This window comes from Natrix helvetica, assembly GCF_964273705.1.
Source record: "Natrix helvetica genome assembly, chromosome: 1".
NCBI classification, from domain to species: Eukaryota; Metazoa; Chordata; class Lepidosauria; order Squamata; family Natricidae; genus Natrix; species Natrix helvetica.
The window spans coordinates 349,939,830-349,957,535 of NC_138548.1; the positions used below are offsets into that span (position 1 = coordinate 349,939,830).

A 17,706-nucleotide genomic window follows, 5' to 3' on the forward strand; every position below is an offset into this window, starting at 1 on the left:
ATGCTCGTCCGATGTTATGCAAATACAATTCTGGCTGCTGTTAACACATGTTGTACTAAGTACATATTCCCTATATTATATTTTTCTGGTATGATACCCAACAGAAATATTTCTAGTTTTAGGTCTATGTGTTCCTTTAACCTTTTTTCTATCCAAGTGTGTATTTTAGTCCAATATATTTTTTGCCTTTGGACACGTCCACCATTTGTGGTAATATGAGCCTGGTGTCTGGTTACATTTCCAGCACTTAGCAGACATATCCTTGAACATCTTAGCCAGTCCTGCTGGTGGAAAGTGCCATCTGTAAAACATTTTATACATGTTTTCTTTATATGCAGTTGACATTGTTAATTTATAATTCCTCTCCCACAACTTTTGCCATTTGTCTAATTCTATCAGCAGCCAAACATTTATCACTATCTAGGATTGAATTCTCAACTTTTGAGTGGGCAGCAAGCATCTTTACCTCTAGGACACCAGACGACTCCAGTTAATTTTTAGCAGTGACTAATTAAAATAATGCAGAGAAAATTAAAATGATGGCATCCCACCCTGAAAACAAAAACTAAGTTTCCCGCAGTTTTAAACCTATCTTTATCTACGTAACAGAAGTTTGAAACTTCAATCTTTCCAATTATTTGGCCTTCCTTTTGTTTTCTGTGAAAGTTCCTTTAATCTGGAGCTGAAGGAGAACAATTGAGAGCCAGATTGGTTTAGTAGCTAAGTGTTGGAATTCATTTCTGGAATGTATTTGTATGCAACCACTACAGTAGTATTCAGCCAGTAGTCTTTGTTTACTCTTTGTTTGCTCTGTGATGCTGTATATAAGCAGAATTTCTAACACTAAGGCACCAAGTTAGAGACAAGGAGACTGTGAGTTCTAGCTCCACCTTAGGCATGAAAGCCAGCTGAATAACTTTTAGCTAGTCCTTCTCTCTCTGCCCAACACAGCTGTTGTTATAAGGTTTAAGGTTTATTAAATTTATAGACCGCCCCCTCTCCCCGTAGAGACTCGGGGCGGTGTACAGACCGTTCATGTTCAAGACAACAAAACATAACATAAGACATCAAACAAAACAACGCACACATACCGTCTGTGTATAAAACTCAAAACCAATTTAAATAATTAAAAACAATTTTAAAACCAGTTTAAAACCCCAATTTAAAATTTAAAAAGCCATCCAGGAAGGTTAGTAATAGATGTTCCCTATAAATACAATTACAATTACAATTAGGCCAGGCCGGCTAACCGAAACAGGTGGGTCTTGAGTTTCTTGCGGAAGGAGCAGAGGTCCAAGGTGGTTCTAATATTGGGGGGGAGGTCGTTCCAGAGGGTTGGGCCCATCACAGAGAAGGCCCTATTCCTAGGCACCGCCCACCTGCACTGTTTAGCGGAAGGTACCCGGAGGAGACCCTCTCTGTGAGAGCGGATTGGTCGCAGGGATGTATGGGGTAGAATGCGATCCCGCAGGTAACTAGGTCCCGAGCCATGGAGCGCTTTGAAGATGACCAACCCTGCTTGTTGTTATGGGGTAAAGAGGCGGAGGAAGGAGTATTAGGCATCTTTACTTTGAGTTATTTATAAAAGTAATAATAATAAAGATAAGATAAAAATACAGGTAGTCCTCGATTTACAATCAATCATTTAGTGACTATTCAAAGTTGCAACAGCAGCACTGAGAAATGTAACTTCCTCACACTTCAAACCAATGAAGCAACCCCATGGTCACATGCTCAAAAGTTGATTGCTTGGTACCCAGCATGTATTTACAATGGTTGTAGCGTCCTGGGTTAATATGGTAACTATTTACAACCTTCCCAAATGGCTTCCGACAAGCAAAATCAATAGGAAATTCAGATTCACTTAACTGAAGTGATTCACTTGAAAGCCATTGTGCAAAAAGATTGTAAAATTGGGCATGACTCATTTAACCATCACTTTGCTTAACAACAGAAATTTTGGTCTCAGTTGTGGACATAGATCAAGGACTACCTGTAGATCTAAGTGCAAGTAAATCTCAGCTTTCTCCTTCTCTGCCCTGGACTTTTACAACGTAACATCCCAAAGCTCGTTTCGTCCCTTGCCTGCCTTACAAATGTGCAATATTCACTTTTCAGCGCACAATAGATCTGACCACTACCAATAGTCTTTATTATTGGCTGAGCTTCTTATTATGTTTAAAGAGGAAGCCAAATAATTAATCATTTATAACAGTTTACATGCTGGTTGTGTGCTTCTTCCTGGATATTTGTGAAAATCAGCAGGCTTCTAATTATTCTGAAATAGACTAAGAGTGCCCTCTGGAGTTCACAAAATTTCCAGCAAAAATAGAAAACAAAGATGCAAAGAGATGGTTGTCTTTATTGATTTAACACCCAGCTGTATCTTTTTTTCCAGGGGAAAATAATCCTGAATTAGAATATTGCTTTTATTAATTTGAAACCCCCAAATTACAAAACACAGAGATTTTAGCCAGATCTATATTAGGTAAGAACTAGCAAAAAAAAATGTTGCTAAAGCAGACAGAATGTGCAGTTATTAATATTAGCTCATTTTATGTTTAAAATTAGCTAATATTTAGGACAGAGCATGTATTAAATATGTTTTAATTTCATTTTTTCTTGTTTTGCTCTCCTCCGTAGGTCAACCTGCTGCAATCCTTTTGCAGAAGTTTTGATCAGTGATGAGGATGGGAACACGATCAGTTTCACGATGGGCGACAAAAACTCTAAGCCTCCTCCAAGCTAGTGAGTTAAGCAACTGAAGCTGCCAACCCATTCATTAGAGCACTTTATCTTTCTCTTTAGTCAAAACTAGGCAACCCAAGAGCCTGGGTCATAAATAAGAGATGTTTTCTTACCAGATTCTTTTTCAATGCCGTCAACAATGGCAGATGTAGGAAATAACCCGACTGAGCCGGAGGGAGGGTCAAACATGTCATTGGTCCTGAATCCCTTCGCCACCATAAGAGATCTAAATCCAGCTCACCGTGAATTCCTTTGACTCTTTATCTACTGCTAATGTGCTTTGGCCATTAGTAGTTCAGATTCTTGTAGCGAGCAATGAACCTTGATACTCATTTGAACTGGCTGGATTTTCTGATTTCCCTGGCACTCGACAGCAGAGCCGCTAATTGCACTGCTGCCTTCGCTACAAATGTTCGTAAAAATTTAGGGATATATCTACCTTGAAAATTGCCAGTTTTGAACTGTATAACAGTGGGCCCTAACCTTTGGGGCACAAAAGGAACCAGTTCTGTGGGAAACAATTTTTCCATGAACTGATGGTGTGTTTGTGGTTTCACACACTATCTAGACCTCGCACACATGCAGATGAAGCTTCACTTGCTTGCGCAGCCTGGTTCCTAACGGTCTAGGGCCTGCGGTGGGGTGGGGACTCCCTCTTGTGTAGCGCATTCAAGCCTCAGCTGTTGACTATGGGAAATCTTTCATGACATTTTGTAATTTGTCATAAAATGCTTTATGGTCATTTCTATGTCATAAAATTCTTTTATAAAAGTTGCCAAATTTCAATTCTGTGGGAATCAGGGGCCCCAGATTTTAGGAAGGATCTAATACCCAAAAGTACTGAATCCAGTCAGAACTATTTGGAACACTTAGTGTAAGTAACAACAGCAATTTTTAAAAAATGGAAAACAATGTCAGCTATGAATCTGGTAGACGTAGTCCTGTCAGTTTCTTAAGGCAGACCAAGTGAAGGAATAGACTACACCAGACATCCTGGAGCCCATTTTATTGATACAGAGCAATGTTTTTCAACCTCGGCAACTTTAAGATGGGTGGACTTCAATTCCCAGAATTTCCTGAAGTATCTTGCTGAGATTGAGAAAAACTAATACAGGGCACAGCAAGTAAGAAATCTTGAAAGCCTGGTGGCATTTTCCCTCTGTGTCTACCTCCCTGATGCTTATACCACAGAGAGTTAAGATGAATCCAGGGGGGATAATGAGAAAATAACACTAGCAGTGTGACAACATCACAAAACAAGCACCGCCCATTTTCTATGCACTTTGTAATATCACATGCAGAAAAATGTAGATCTACCAGAATAGACTTTGTGAGCATTCCTAAGGGGAATACAACACAATATTAAGGGCCACCTGCAACCACATTGTAGCCTTTGTTTGTTGTACCAGCAATCCACCAAGCAGAGAGTTACTGAGGACAAAGAAACAGGATTAAGAGCCCACAAAGCAATAGACTTTCTCTCATTCAGAGTTCAAAGTGCACCTGCTGAATTTCAGCCTTACGTTTCTCAACCTTAGCATCTTTAAGACACTTGGGCTTCCCACTCCCAGAATTCCCCAGCCAGGTAAACAACATTATTTTAAAAAAAACAATAAAAGTTGTTAGCCAGAAAGCCAGGGCTGCTACTTTTTTTTTCTGATAGTCTTATGTAAGATTTGGGAAAGGGAGATGCTGAAAAAATAGCTTGCATTTCTCATGTTGATTCCTTTGTTCACTTTCACTCCATAGAGATGGTGTACATGGAAGGAATGTCCTGATGCAAATCTTATTTCTGGTCCCTGGATGCCCCTTACCCTGAGATCATAATCAACCAAATAGTAGTACCCTTGCCCCATCTCTCTGGTGGATCCTAATAAAACTAACTTCAGAAGCAACTATGTCTGTTGAGAGTCTTTATTTATTTTATTCTCTTTAGAAAATATTTTGCTCCTTTGCTTCATGGACTCATTGCCTTGTTCCTTTGCCTCACTGGACTTCTTGCTTTGAAGCCATTGTGCTAACAGCAATTTGCTGGACCAGAGGCTTCTGTGTGTGAGAGAGGGGGGGGCTTTGTTGTAGGACTTGCCATAAATGTGGGAGCGTTTTGGGGAAAGTTGGAGCAATAAAGGGGAGTTTGAACAATCCACTGGCTGTGTTTTCTCCATGCCTTGTCCTGGGTCATCACAATTGCACACCAGCTCTGTCTGGGGGATGTTATCCCATAAAAGGTAAAGATGGGGGGGGGGGAATCACCAGATTCAGGGGACCCAGAGTTACTTCATCTTGCCAGGGTGAGTTGTAATTTGCTCCCTCCCATCCAGACCCTCCCAGACTCCAGGCCCTGGCTAAGAACCTCAACAGCATCACTTGTAGAGCCAGTGACATTCTTATGACCATCTAGATTTCTACGCTCCAAAAGGGTGAATCTAAAGGGGTCCATCTCTTCTCATTAGCACCTGAAGGCAGAACGAGAAGCAATGGATGGAAAGTAATCAAGAGGAGAACCAACTTCAAACTAAGGAGAAATATCCTAACAGTGAGAACAACTAACCAGTGGAAGAGCTTGCCTCCAGAAGTTGTGGGTGCTCCAACAGTGAAGGTTTTAAAGAAGAGATTGGACAGCCACTTGTCTGAAATGGTGTAGGGTTTCCTACCTAAGCAGGGGGTTGGACTAGAAGACCTCCAAGGTCCCTTCCAACTCTGTTATTCTACTATTCTGCTATCAGAAGGCTGCATTGTGCTCTTGTGCCGGAAACACTTAGAAAGTGACAAGATCTCCGAGACACAATGCTTTCAAAAGCAAATCCACAGTGAAAGGCTTTTAATGTCAAAGCTGAAGTACGCACAATCTTTAAAGTTGCCAAGGTTGCGAAACGCCTTTCTAAACAAACAGGACTCACATACTCCCCCACTGCAACCCATGGAGTTTCAGCAAATACCAGTCTGGCAACTGGTCAGAAACTCTATTTGCAAAGTTCCTCTTTGCAGCTGGGGGGAGGGAGGGATACGATGCTGACTTCATTAGAGAGGCAGATGCAATATGAAGAGAGAAAAAAAGAAGATGAACAATTGGCAGCTGCTCATTTTCTCTTTCCCCCCTCCCTTAACTTCAGCTATTAAACTCCCCCAGCCAAGGTAGGCAGGCAGGCAGAGGTCGTGAGGCAGACGTGGGGGAAAACTCTTTTTTGTTTAGTTTTTGTCCTGCCTACCCAAGCTGGGCCACAAACAATGCTGTTGGCCAGAGAGCTCCTTTTGCTTCTCTGCGTGGGACTTGTGAGCGGGTTTTCTCCCAACCGCGAATCGGAAGGCATTGCGTCAAGTGATTTCACCGATGCCGACATCCCAGGAAAGAGGATGAGGCAGGCTGTCCTGGAGAAAAACCCTTTGCCTGGAGAACATCTCGAGAAAGGTGGAGTGCTTAAAGAGAAGAATGGAGCAACACAATCATTTCAAGCCTGTTTGGAAGGTAACCAGTGGGAGGGTGGGAAGGTCTTCCTAGGATGTGTCCTCCTTTCCCCTCCGGGCTCAAATAGATCCTCCACCATTTCTCCTATGTGGAAATCCTGAAAAAAAAACAGGAAGCTTGGTATGACATCAGAAGGCCCATTATTCCCATTCTGCCATGGTATGACTGGGTTCCTTTTAGGACTGGAAGTTGTAATTAGAGTTACAAGATGGCAACTGACACAAAGAAACCAAGATAGTGGAGAGCTCTTATGGACCTTCTTTACTGTGCCCAGCAAAACTATTTACGATAGATATTAACCACAAAATCCTGACATCTACCCAGGTTCAGGTTTTCTTCTTAGGTCTTGTAGGAAGTTAGCACCCACCCCTCTCCTAGAAGAATGAAATATTCTAGGAAATATTAAAAAGGCAGAATATTATATTCCCCTGGATGAAAAATGGAGAAAGATGTTTTTTTAGGCAAGAAGCAGACTCACTCTTAATGGACCCCACCCTCCTCAATAGCCCACAACAGATGTCCGCACTTAAGAGATAAAGAGATGGCTAGGTCTGTTCATAGGCAAATGCCCTCACCCAAGATCCAACAAAGGTAGGATTAGCCTTCTACCCAACAGAACTCACCACATGGCACCTGGGGAGATTACATCACCCAGCAAGAGTCAACCAAGCTTGGGACTCAAGACACTACAAAGTTACCCCTGTATAGCCCCATGGGAGTCCGACAATCAATCAGGATGCATTTCTTGCCACAGGAACAGGAAGCTCCAAGGCACGGCTCAAGAGAGGGCATAAATCTCCCTATCTCTCCCACCTATGTGCTTTTTCTTTGCCCAGGACCCAAAACCCCCATGTGGTCCTGTCCGCCATTAAACCATCTTTCCGTGCAGTCTCCATGTTTCCAGTGTCTTTCTTCCCGCTTGCAGCTGAACCCAGATGGACATTTCTTCCAACAGTCTCTATCCTAGTGACTATTCCCCTCTAGCTCTCCTCCTGAATGCTTCGTTTCCTCCCCACCAGATTCACTACATTTTTGTACCCCCCATTATCAGGATTATCGAGAAAGAGTAAAAGGGAGGAACGTGCTGGATTTTCAAATGAGCGTGCTCAGCCCTGCTCATCTAACTTTCCTTGGATCTGCTTAGCTCAGGGGTGTCCAAACTTGGGAACTTTAAGACTTGTGGACTTCAACTCCCAGAATTCCCCAGCCAGCATGGCTGGCTGGGGAATTCTGGGAGTTGAAGTCCACAAGTCTTAAAGTTCCCAAGTTTGGACACCCCTGGCTTAGCTGGTCCTCTTCTGTGTCTGCTCTATTGGGAGAAGAATCTCTCTTGGGAGGCTTCTGCCAATTCTTTCCCAGAGTCTAGGGCTTTATTAAAGACCTGTCCATAGCCACTTTTTCCCCTGTGTCCCATCTTGGATGAAACTATCATCCTTCTAGAAGTTTGCTTCTCTTCCTTCAGAGAAACCACCCTATACTTTTCTTCTCCAGCGGAGAAACAACTGCTCCACACGTGCATATCAAACGTATTCTCCACCTTTTCTCTCTTCCTAAACCCTTCTCAAACAACTTGTGTAGTTCTTATTGTCTATCCTCGTTTCTCCCACGACTTTGTCTCTTCTCTCTGGTTCTGGGCCAGACCAACAGGATCTCCCCCATGGATCTAAGGAGGTAGATATTCTACATAGAAAAACAGATAAGACATAGCTTGGTTGTCATATCTCAACAGGCCAGACAAGTCACATATAATTAAACCAATTTTGTGGGGTACAAATTTCTCCTTCCTAATGTTTAGCTATTAAATTTCAGAGGCATTGTTCTTATTATATATTTCCTCCAGAAAATAAGCAAAATCAAAAGGTACTCAGCCTGTATAAGGCCTCATGGGCATATTTAATACAATACAATAGCAGAGTTAGAAGGGACCTTGGAGGTCTTCTAGTCCAACCCCCTGCCTAGGCAGGAAACCCTATACCGTTTCAGACAAATGGCTATCCAACATCTTCTTAAAGACTTCCAGTGTTGGGGCAGTCACAACTTCTGGAGGCAAGTTGTTCCACTGATTAATTGTTCTAACTGTCAGGAAGTTTCTCCTCAGTTCTAAGTTGCTTCTCTCCTTGATTAGTTTACACCCATTGCTTCTTGTTCTACCCTCAGGTGCCTTGGAGAATAGTTTGACTCCCTCTTCTTTGTGGCAACCCCTGAGATATTGGAACACTGCTATCATGTCTCCCCTAGTCCTTCTTTCTCTTAAGCTAGACATACCCAGTTCCTGCGACCGTTCCTCATATGTTTTAGCCTCCAGTCCCCTAATCATCTTTGTTGCTCTTCTCTGCACTCTTTCTAGAGTCTCCACATCTTTTCTACATCGTGGCGACCAAAACTGAATGCAGTATTCAAGGGTGGCCTTATCAAGGCATTATAAAGTGGTATTAACACTTCACGAGATCTTGATTCTATCCTTCTGTTGATGCAGCCTAGAATTATGTTGGCTTTTTTGGCAGCTGCTGCACACTGCTGGCTCATATTTAAATGATTGTCCACTAGGACTCCAAGATCCCTCTCACAGTTACTACTGTTGAGCAAGGTACCACCTATACTGTACCTGTGCATTTCATTTTTGTTGCCTAAATGTAGAACCTTACTCTTTTCACCATTGAATTTAATTTTATTAGTTAGTGCCCAATGTTCAATTTTGTCAAGATCCTTCTGTATCTTAAGCCTGCCTTCTGGAGTGTTGGCTATTCCTGCCAGCTTGGTGTCATCGCAAATTTGATGAGTTCCCCATTTATTCCCTTTTAATTTTATTTAGTACTAGCCGATAACCCAGCGTTACCCAGCTATTTATTTATAGGGGGGAAATGTCCAGACCAAATGTAATTTCTAATGTTGGATTTTCCCCCTTACCAGAGGGAGCCCCCTTGTGGAATACTGTGAAGCCGTTAGCATGGCAACTCCACTGCGCTGTACAATAGAAGCCATTTTACAGCAGTACAGTAGAAGCAGACTGTATTTTAACAAAACACACACCCCGAGGGTGTTCTGTAGGGAGAACGAGGCAGATAGGAACTGAGGCAAGGCAGGTTGAAGCTAACACAACCAAGAAAGCAACCAAATTCAGATAATCTTCTGACCTAGGCTTCCCCAGCGGCACGTAGCTGAGTCCTCATCCCAATATACCCCTTTTATTTAATTTACAGTGAATTCCTCTCCAGCAAAGTCTTTCTTCTCCCACAGGCTTTCAAGATAGTTCACAATTACTGACCTTTATCAGGCTTGGAGAGTGGCCAGGCCGATATCTTTCAGACATTGCAATACTTGGCAAGAGTGCAGGAATGAACTAACTGTCTCCTGCAAACTCCACTCCCCTTTCGCTCCTCTTTTGTTCCCTCTGGGAGGGGCCATTCACCGTCCACCTGTGGCCTTACTCCCAAGTCGACCACTGTTCCTTAGCTGTTCCCTTCGTCTGGCAACTCTGTGCATGAGCACACTGGGAACAGGCCCCAGCTGTTCGTCTGCCCCACTGATACCTGACTCTGAAGGCAGCTGATAACTGTCAGACGGCCTTGGCCCCCTCTCTGCCTCTGACACAGTGCCCTCATCAGAGCCTTCCCCAGATTCCAGGACTGGCCCATGTTCCTCCCCAACCTCCTCATTGTCCGAGTCTGCTGCCAGCTCTGCTGGCCACTGGTGGGCCACAACAGTTAAGTTGTTTAGATATGTCACAGCTGCCATGCCCTTGAATTCAAGTATGGCATATCCAAGGGGCCGGCCTGCTCTACTCCTGAACTTCCAGCACCTTCCTTTCCACATTTCTCACTAGCCCCCACAGCTATGATCAAGTGAGATCAGGGAACAGATGGAAGGGGGAGTTGGATATATTATACTTCTTGTGACAGAATATATAGATTAAATGTTTCTCAACTTTGGCAAGTTGAGGAGAGGTGGATTTCAACTCCCAGAATTCCCCAGCGACACATCTTAAAATTGCCAAGGTTACGAAACTCTAGTTTAGAGGAGGCTGAAGCATCTTCAGAGTCTAGATTTCACGATACGCTTTTGTGCTAAGGGCAAGCATGAGGTTTGAACTTATTGGTCAGGGATTTAACATTTTTCTATAGCTTCTGGCTTGCCAGGTTTGAAATGTCTCTTAGCAACAGCTATTTCAGCTGCAATATTTGAAGTTCTTTTCTGCGTAATATCTGGCCGGGGACAATAGGGGCTTTATGATCATTTGCTTGGTCTATAATTTTTTGTTCTCTTTTCCTCCATGTCAGACATCTGCTCACAAACATTTTCTGGAGCAGCACTTCTAGAAAAAGAAATCAGTAATTTTTTGTTATTTTTGAGGTTTGATGTACACATTTGATGTACATTTTGGCTAGAGAAGATAAAAGTAGTCCTTTCTATGTATAACCAACACGAGGAAGATCTGTTGTTTCAATGCTTTCTGTTGATCTGGGGATCTCATCCAGGCTATGAATTTTTTAAAAAAGCATTAATAAGAATGTATGAATTTATCACCTGATTCTCAACAACTCCTGACGCCTCACAATAATCAAACAAAGAAATGAAACTTTTTTTAAAAAATTAAAGAAAAAATATGGTAAGAGCAAATATGTGAGGGATCCATTTCTTTGTTTTTCTATAGTCATGACAACTTTAACAGAGATGTAGGGAGTAAAGAAGATGATTTTGTGGGAGATACACAAACTCCATTATCAAAGAGATGAGGGGGGGGGAAATATCTTAAAGTCCACAATAGACAGATAATATTTAGCAGATACTCAGACAGATGCCTGAGTCATGGGAGTGTAAGAAAGAAGAGAGATCAATCAGACTTGTAAAATACTGTTATTATAGTCAATCTCAATAGAAAATAGTTTTAGCCTTCCTCTGGATTTAATTTCCAGATCCGGTCTACCAGCTGTGCTAGCAACACTGGAATATCTCTTTGTAGAAAGGTTGCCCTATTAGACAAAAGTGAGATAGGTTTCCCAATTTAAAAAATCAGTTGTACTATTTGAAAAATTTAAGCTCTCAGCAAAGTGTCCTGAATTATAAGACATTAAGAATTGCTACTGAGGAAGGCATACAAACAACTAAAGCTCATCCCAGATAACACCTCTGTTGTGTGAACTACACTGGCTTCCTGTTTCTCTGAGGTGCAATTCAAGGTGCAAATCATAACCTTTAAAGAAACAGGGCTAGATTATCTGCAGGACATCCTTTCTTTAAGGACGTTGACTCATCCTCAGTGGTGGGTTCCTACCGGTTCGGACCGATTCAGCCGGACCGGTAGTGGTCTGGGTCGTTGGAACCGGCAGCGACCCAGGCTGCCACACCCCCGAACCGGTTCTCCAGGCAGCACCGTAGGTGCCACCATCTTGTTTTGTGCTTCTGCGCATGAGCAGAACAATTTTTATTGCACTGCGCATGTGCGCACAACTTGCATCAAGCGGGCATGTCCGGCACGCCTACAAGTGAACTGGCGGTAGTCATTGCTGGAACCCACCCCTGCCCCTCCTACAAGGTCAAATAGGGTGGGCACACTCCTAGTCCCTTATCCTAAATTGGGGGTGTCAAATTCAAGGCCCGTGAGCCAGATCTGGCCTGTGGGGTGCTTAGATCTGGCCCGCAGGGCGGCCCTGGAAACAGTAAAGGATCAGTCCATGATGCCTCTGCCAGCGAAAACGGCCTCCCAAGCTCTGTTTTCAGCTGCGACAGCCTCCTGCAAGTGAAAATGGAGCTTGTTTTCACTGGCAGAGGGTTGCAGGAGGTCGTCTCAGCTGAAAACGGAGCTCGGGAGCCCATTTGGCAGAGCGCTCAGGGCACCACAGGTGCTGACATGAGTGATATTAAGCTGACCACACCTACCCTAACCACACCCACCCCAGCTCCCTGAGATCAAACACAACCCTGATGCGCCCCTCAATGAAATCGAGTTTGACACCCCTGGCCTAAATATTGTCATCTGATGTGAGCTAAAAAGCTTGCCTAGCCGCCTCTGTGCAATGAAACACCTTACCCCTTGAAGTTTAGTAGATATCCACCATTTTCACCTTCCTTAAGGCTTTAAAGACCTGACTTTTCCCTCAAGCGTTGAGGTAATATTAGAGAGTAGCACATTAGCATGTGTTGTTGCCAGATTTTTGTTCTTTTTCATGTTTTATGTCTTAACTGGTTGAGCACTATCATTTTTGTTATATCCTATGTTCTTCCCCGACTTACGACCGGGGATTCCCTTGTGCAGGCTAGCAACAGCCAAGCCGCGCCGGGGGATTCCCTTGCAGCAGGCTAGCAACAGCCAAGCCGCGTCTTAGCCAATCAGGCGCGGCTTGGCTGAAGGCGGGCTGTTTGCGCTTCCTGGTTGGTCTCTCTGCTTGACAGCTCTTGTATAAATAGCTGTCAAGCAGAGGGACGCCGCTTCTCTCCTGTATTTGCCTCTTGCAGTTGTGTTACAAATAAATAGTTGGAAGTTCCTCAGCTGTGTCCAGTCTCGTTCTTCCTCACCATTCATCAATTTTCAAAATAATTCTAAATCTCTTTTAATTTTTGACTGGGAGCCGCACAGGGTGGGTTGTAAGATGGGCACAGGGGTGGGATTCAAAAATTTTAGCAACCAGGTCTCTGCCTGGTTGCTGGGTGGATGTGGCCATGGTGGGCCTGGCCTACTCAGCCTCCTGCACCACGGTGGGGGAGAGGGTGTTTTGCCCTCCTCAGGCTCTGGAGGCTTTCCTCAAGCCTCTGGGAGGCAAAAATGGCCTCCCTGGGGCTCAGGAGGCCCTCCAAAGGCTGGAAATGGGCCCGTTTCCAGACTTCCAGAACTTCTGGGAGGCCCATTTTTTGCCCTCCCAGAGCCTCCATTTGGGCCGTGCACTTACCTGGCATCCAAAATAGGTCACCTGGAGACTCCTGGGAGAAGCGGGTGGGGTGGGCGTGGCCAGCCAGTCCTTGCAACTACCAGTTCAACAAACCAGATGTAAAAATAGCATTTGGTTCGCCTGAACCGGTCTGAACTGGCTGAATCCCACTCCTGGATGGGCAGCTATATAAATGTTTTAAATAATTTTTTTTTAAAAACCCAGCCGCCACAACTGCACAATGAAAGCCCTGCCCTTTTTTTAGCACTTTTATTATGGTTTTTTTTTCCCCATGCAGGTAAATGTGGACATGGCGGGAAAAATGATGCCACCCAAGACCCCTCCTCTCCTGGGGACAGCCATAAAGAGGCAGCTGACCCCCTGCTCTCTTCTCATTCCTATTTGCACAAGGAAGCTACAGAAACGGCCACTGAAGCCACAAAGAATTTTTTTGTACGAGATGGTAAGCCAGAATCCCTAGTGATCTGAAACATCCTGAAGAAAGGCCCCTGCTGCCGATGGCCTCTCTAGTCATTGAAGAAAACTACGGTGGCAGCCGTTAGCCTCAGTGGGGAAGGGCAAGGAAGGGCAAATGAGGGAGGGCGTGTCATGAGGTCATGATTCAAACTCCGCCCCTTTGACGCTTCATTGGACTGTGCTGGGGTCATGATGGCGTGAGCGGCTTTGTCATTTCCATGGAATTTCAGGAATATGCAGATGTCCCTGGCCATAGGCATACCCTGTTTGCCCCAAAATAAGACCTCCCAAGATAATAAGCCCAATCGGGCTTTTGAGCACATGCGCTAAAATAAGCCATCCCCAAAAAATAAGCCCTCCCCGAAAATATTGCAACACAGCAGCAGCCATGAAGTGACCACACTCAGCACCTTCTGCACCTCAAAAATAATAAGACCTCCCCAAAAATAATATCAAGCGCTTATTTTGGGGGTCAAAATAAAATAAGATCCTGTGTTATTTTTGGGGAAACATGGTATTTCTTTTTTCTTTTCTTTTTTTTTATTCATAAACATTTTGAATACACTGTATTGTCAGGGTATGTCATTTACAAAAGAAAAACAAAGAGAAAACAAAATATTAACACATACTGGTAACAATAGTAACAAAGTATAACAGAATTTATTCTTTATATTAGCTTATTTATAATGCTGTTAATTATATTAGCATATTTATAATTTAAAAACATCTTTGTTTAATTCATACATAGCAGTAATCATTCCTCATCTAATTTCTACCTCTTATCTCCAACCATTCAGACATTCGATTCAAGGGCAAGTAATATTCTGTGTCTTCTTTGTCCTTTATTTTTAAAATCAGGAATATGCAGGTGTCCCTGGCCATAGGCATATTGATCAGGTAGACCATATACAGGTAGTCCTCGACTTACGACCACAATTGAGCCCCAAATTTCTGTTGTTAGGTGAGACAGTTGTTAAGTGCATTTTGCCTCCTTTTACGACCTCTCGGGCCAGAGTTAAGTGAATCACTGCAGGGATTAAGTTAGTAACACGGTTGTTAAGTAAATCTGCCTTCTCATTGCTTTTTCTTGTCAGAAAGTCGCAAGATGATTTCATGACACTTGTCATAAATGTCTAGTTTAATGAAAACAAGCCCGGAACAGATACTTATTATTATATGCACAGGTACAGTATATGTGGTACCTCCCTCAATAGTAGTAACTGTGAAAGGGATCTTGGAATCTTAGTGGACAAACATTTAAATATGAGCCAGCAGTGTGCAGCAGCTGCCAAAAAAGCCAACACAGTTCTAGGCTGCATCAACGGAGGGATAGAATCAAGATCACATGAAGTGTTAATACCACTTTATAATGCCTTGGTAAAACCACACTTGGAATACTGCATTCAATTCTGGTCACCACGATGTAGAAAAGATGTGGAGACTCTAGAAAGAGTGCAGAGAAGAGCAACAAAGATGATTAGGGGACTGGAGACTAAAACATATGAAGAACGGTTGCAGGAACTGGGTATGTTTAGCTTAAGAGAAAGAAGGACTAGGGGAGACATGATAGCAGTGTTCCAATATCTCAGGGGTTGCCACAAAGAAGAGGGAGTCAAACTATTCTCCAAGGCACCTGAGGGTAGAACAAGAAGCAATGGGTGGAAACTGATCAAGGAGAGAAGCAACTTAGAACTGAGGAGAAATTTCCTGACAGTTAGAACAATTAATCAGTGGAACAGAAGTTGCCTCCAGAAGTTGTGAATGCCCCAACACTGGAAATCTTTAAGAAGATGTTGGATAGCCATTTGTCTGAAACGGTATAGTGTTTCCTGCCTAGGCAGGGGGTTGGACTAGAAGACCTCCAAGGTCCCTTTCAACGCTGTTATTCTATTCTATTCCATTCCATTTCACTCCATTCTATTCTATTTTTATTATTATAGAATTAATATCAATGAAATGAATATTGTTGTAAACATTATGATGATCATCTTTCAAACTATTTATACCCAGAAAAACTAATATCTTTCTTAGCAACATCGATTTTGGGCTCAACTGTGATTGTAAGGCGAGGACTACCTGTATAGGAACAAAAGGGCACTTTTCTAAAACAATTTCCTTTTCTTTGGTAAACTCGGAAGGAGCCACTTAAAAGGAGAAATGTGTATTTCATTTTTTGCAGAAGTTGTTAAGAGGAACACTAGAGCCTCTCAGAGAGCTTATGAGAACGTCTATGAAGAATTAGCGTCCCTTTCTCAGGGCTACTACTTGAACATAAAGAAAAACCAACTTTCTAAGGCCCTTGGCGTACTGGAGCTGTCCATGAATGCCGCTCCTATTAAAATAGCCCATAATCGTGTGGATGGAACTCAGTTCTCCTTCCCTGTGGATGAAACTCTCTCCGAAATATCAATCTCAGTCAAGGCTTTGAGGCGTGAGAGATTCAACTTTAACATCTGGCAACCTTCAGGTAATTGAACTGAGTGCAAATGGAGGGAAACAGACCAAGGAGAGAGTCAACTTAGAAATAAAGAGAAATTTTCTGACAGTGAGAACTGTTGGAAGAAATGTCCTTCTGGGTTCAGTTCCAAGTGGGGGGAAAAGACACTGGAAACATGGAGGCTGCTTGGAAAGATGGTTTAATGGTGGACAGGATCAGATGGCTTCAGCTCCTGTACAGAAAAGGGAGGCCACATGCTTCCAGATGTTGGGTGAAGAAGAAGAAGAGACAGAGAAAGTCCCTGGTTTTATGCCCTCTCTGGCCTTTGAACCTGAGCTTGTATTCTGATTGGTTGTCAGACTCCCATGGGGCCATGCAGGGGCAACTCTCTAGGCTATGCTTTGAGTCCACGTTTGGTTGAGCATTGCTTCTTCCCAGGTGCCTTGTGTTGAGATGGGTAAAGGGCTAATACTATCATGTCTTTATCCCATCACCCTGCAGCTGAAGGGGGATCTTTGTTATGTAGAATAAACTGGCCCAGACTTGTTAATGACCTATTGACACAGGTGGGGGATATTAAGAGTGAGTCTGTTTCCTGTCTAAAACATGTTTCTCCATTTCTGATCCAGGGAACCATAATATTCTGCCTTTTCAATATTTCCCAGGATATTTCATTTTTCTAGGAGAGGGGTGGGTGCTAACTTCCTACAGAACAATCAACCAGTGGAACTGTTATGTAAGCAAGCTCCCCGTTAGGAGAGCGAGTGTGCAGAGAAGCGTAATGAGAGTGATGTGGAAGAACACGCACAAACCAGCATACAGGGACACCGAATAGTATAAAATATAGTAGTTTACTATGTGGAAATATAGAGGTATTCAGAGTTCAATTTACAGTCCAAGTCATACACGGTTCAGTCAGTCAGTTATCAATGTTCTCAGTTAAGGAATGATCCTTCGAACACAGTCCAGTATCATACACTCAGTTCAGCACACAAAATCGCTAACAGTAGCAAAAACACACAGTAACTCACAATACAGTATCAAGCAGTATCCACAATCAGCATCTAACAAACAGAGAGTTAACAGTCATTCTGGCTCCCTCTTATGGCTGCTTGAGGTAACAGCAACCAATCACATTACAGCACTACTTAAAGCTAAAGTACTACCATCCTGGTTTATATATTGCTAACCCAACTGTTAGCTTACATTCCTAACAGGAACAGTTTGCCTTTGGAGGTTGTGGGAACTTTATCCCCGGAAGCTTTCAAGAAGAGACTGGACTGCCATCTGTCAGAAATGGTGTAGGGCAGCGGGCTGGATGCAGCCCATGGGGTACTTAGATCTGGCCCTAGAAACTTTGAAGGACTGGCCCAGGGTGCCTCTGCCAGTGAAAACAGAGTTTGGAGGGCCACCCACGGCCAAGCTCCATTTTCGCTAGCAGAAGGCTGCAGGAGGCAGAATTGGAGGAAGCCATAATGCCGGCCATTTTAGCCTCTGCAGGCAGTCTTTGACTTAAAATACTTCATTTAGTGACAATTCAAAGTTATGACATCACTGAAAAAAGGGGCATGCGACCATTTTTCACACATAGGACCATCGCAGCATCCCCATGGTCACATAACCGAAATTCAGACCCTTGGCAACTGATTCGTATTTATGACGGTCGCAGTGTCCAGGGGTCATGCGATCCCCTTTTGCAACCTCCTGGCAAGCAA

At 43.4% G+C, this 17,706-nt stretch overlaps 2 protein-coding genes across 4 annotated transcripts in view; both read left to right on the top strand.

The window, feature by feature from the left end:
* The window catches only part of LOC309382827 (von Willebrand factor A domain-containing protein 7-like), a gene marked incomplete at both ends in the record, with an annotated part of 46,776 nt that extends 42,133 nt beyond the window's left edge, over positions 1-4,643 (top strand). Inside the window, 2 exons of one of the 2 annotated variants that reach the window (XM_081934736.1) lie at positions 2,644-2,748; positions 4,498-4,643. In XM_081934736.1, coding sequence (XP_081790862.1) covers positions 2,644-2,748; position 4,498 — 106 coding nt within the window. Of the gene's footprint in view, positions 1-2,643; positions 2,750-4,497 lie in introns of those variants that run through there. The other variant, XM_081934737.1, reaches the window with a different exon arrangement.
* A 1,130-nt stretch (positions 4,644-5,773) lies between these two features.
* The window catches only part of LOC309382828 (uncharacterized protein), a 42,383-nt gene continuing 30,450 nt past the window's right edge, over positions 5,774-17,706 (top strand). For both annotated transcript variants that reach the window (XM_081934738.1, XM_081934739.1), the window contains exons 1-3: positions 5,774-6,214; positions 13,376-13,540; positions 15,734-16,021. In XM_081934738.1, the coding sequence (XP_081790864.1) occupies positions 5,977-6,214; positions 13,376-13,540; positions 15,734-16,021 (691 nt within the window). In that variant the 5' untranslated portion in view covers positions 5,774-5,976. The remainder of the gene's footprint in view (positions 6,215-13,375; positions 13,541-15,733; positions 16,022-17,706) is intronic.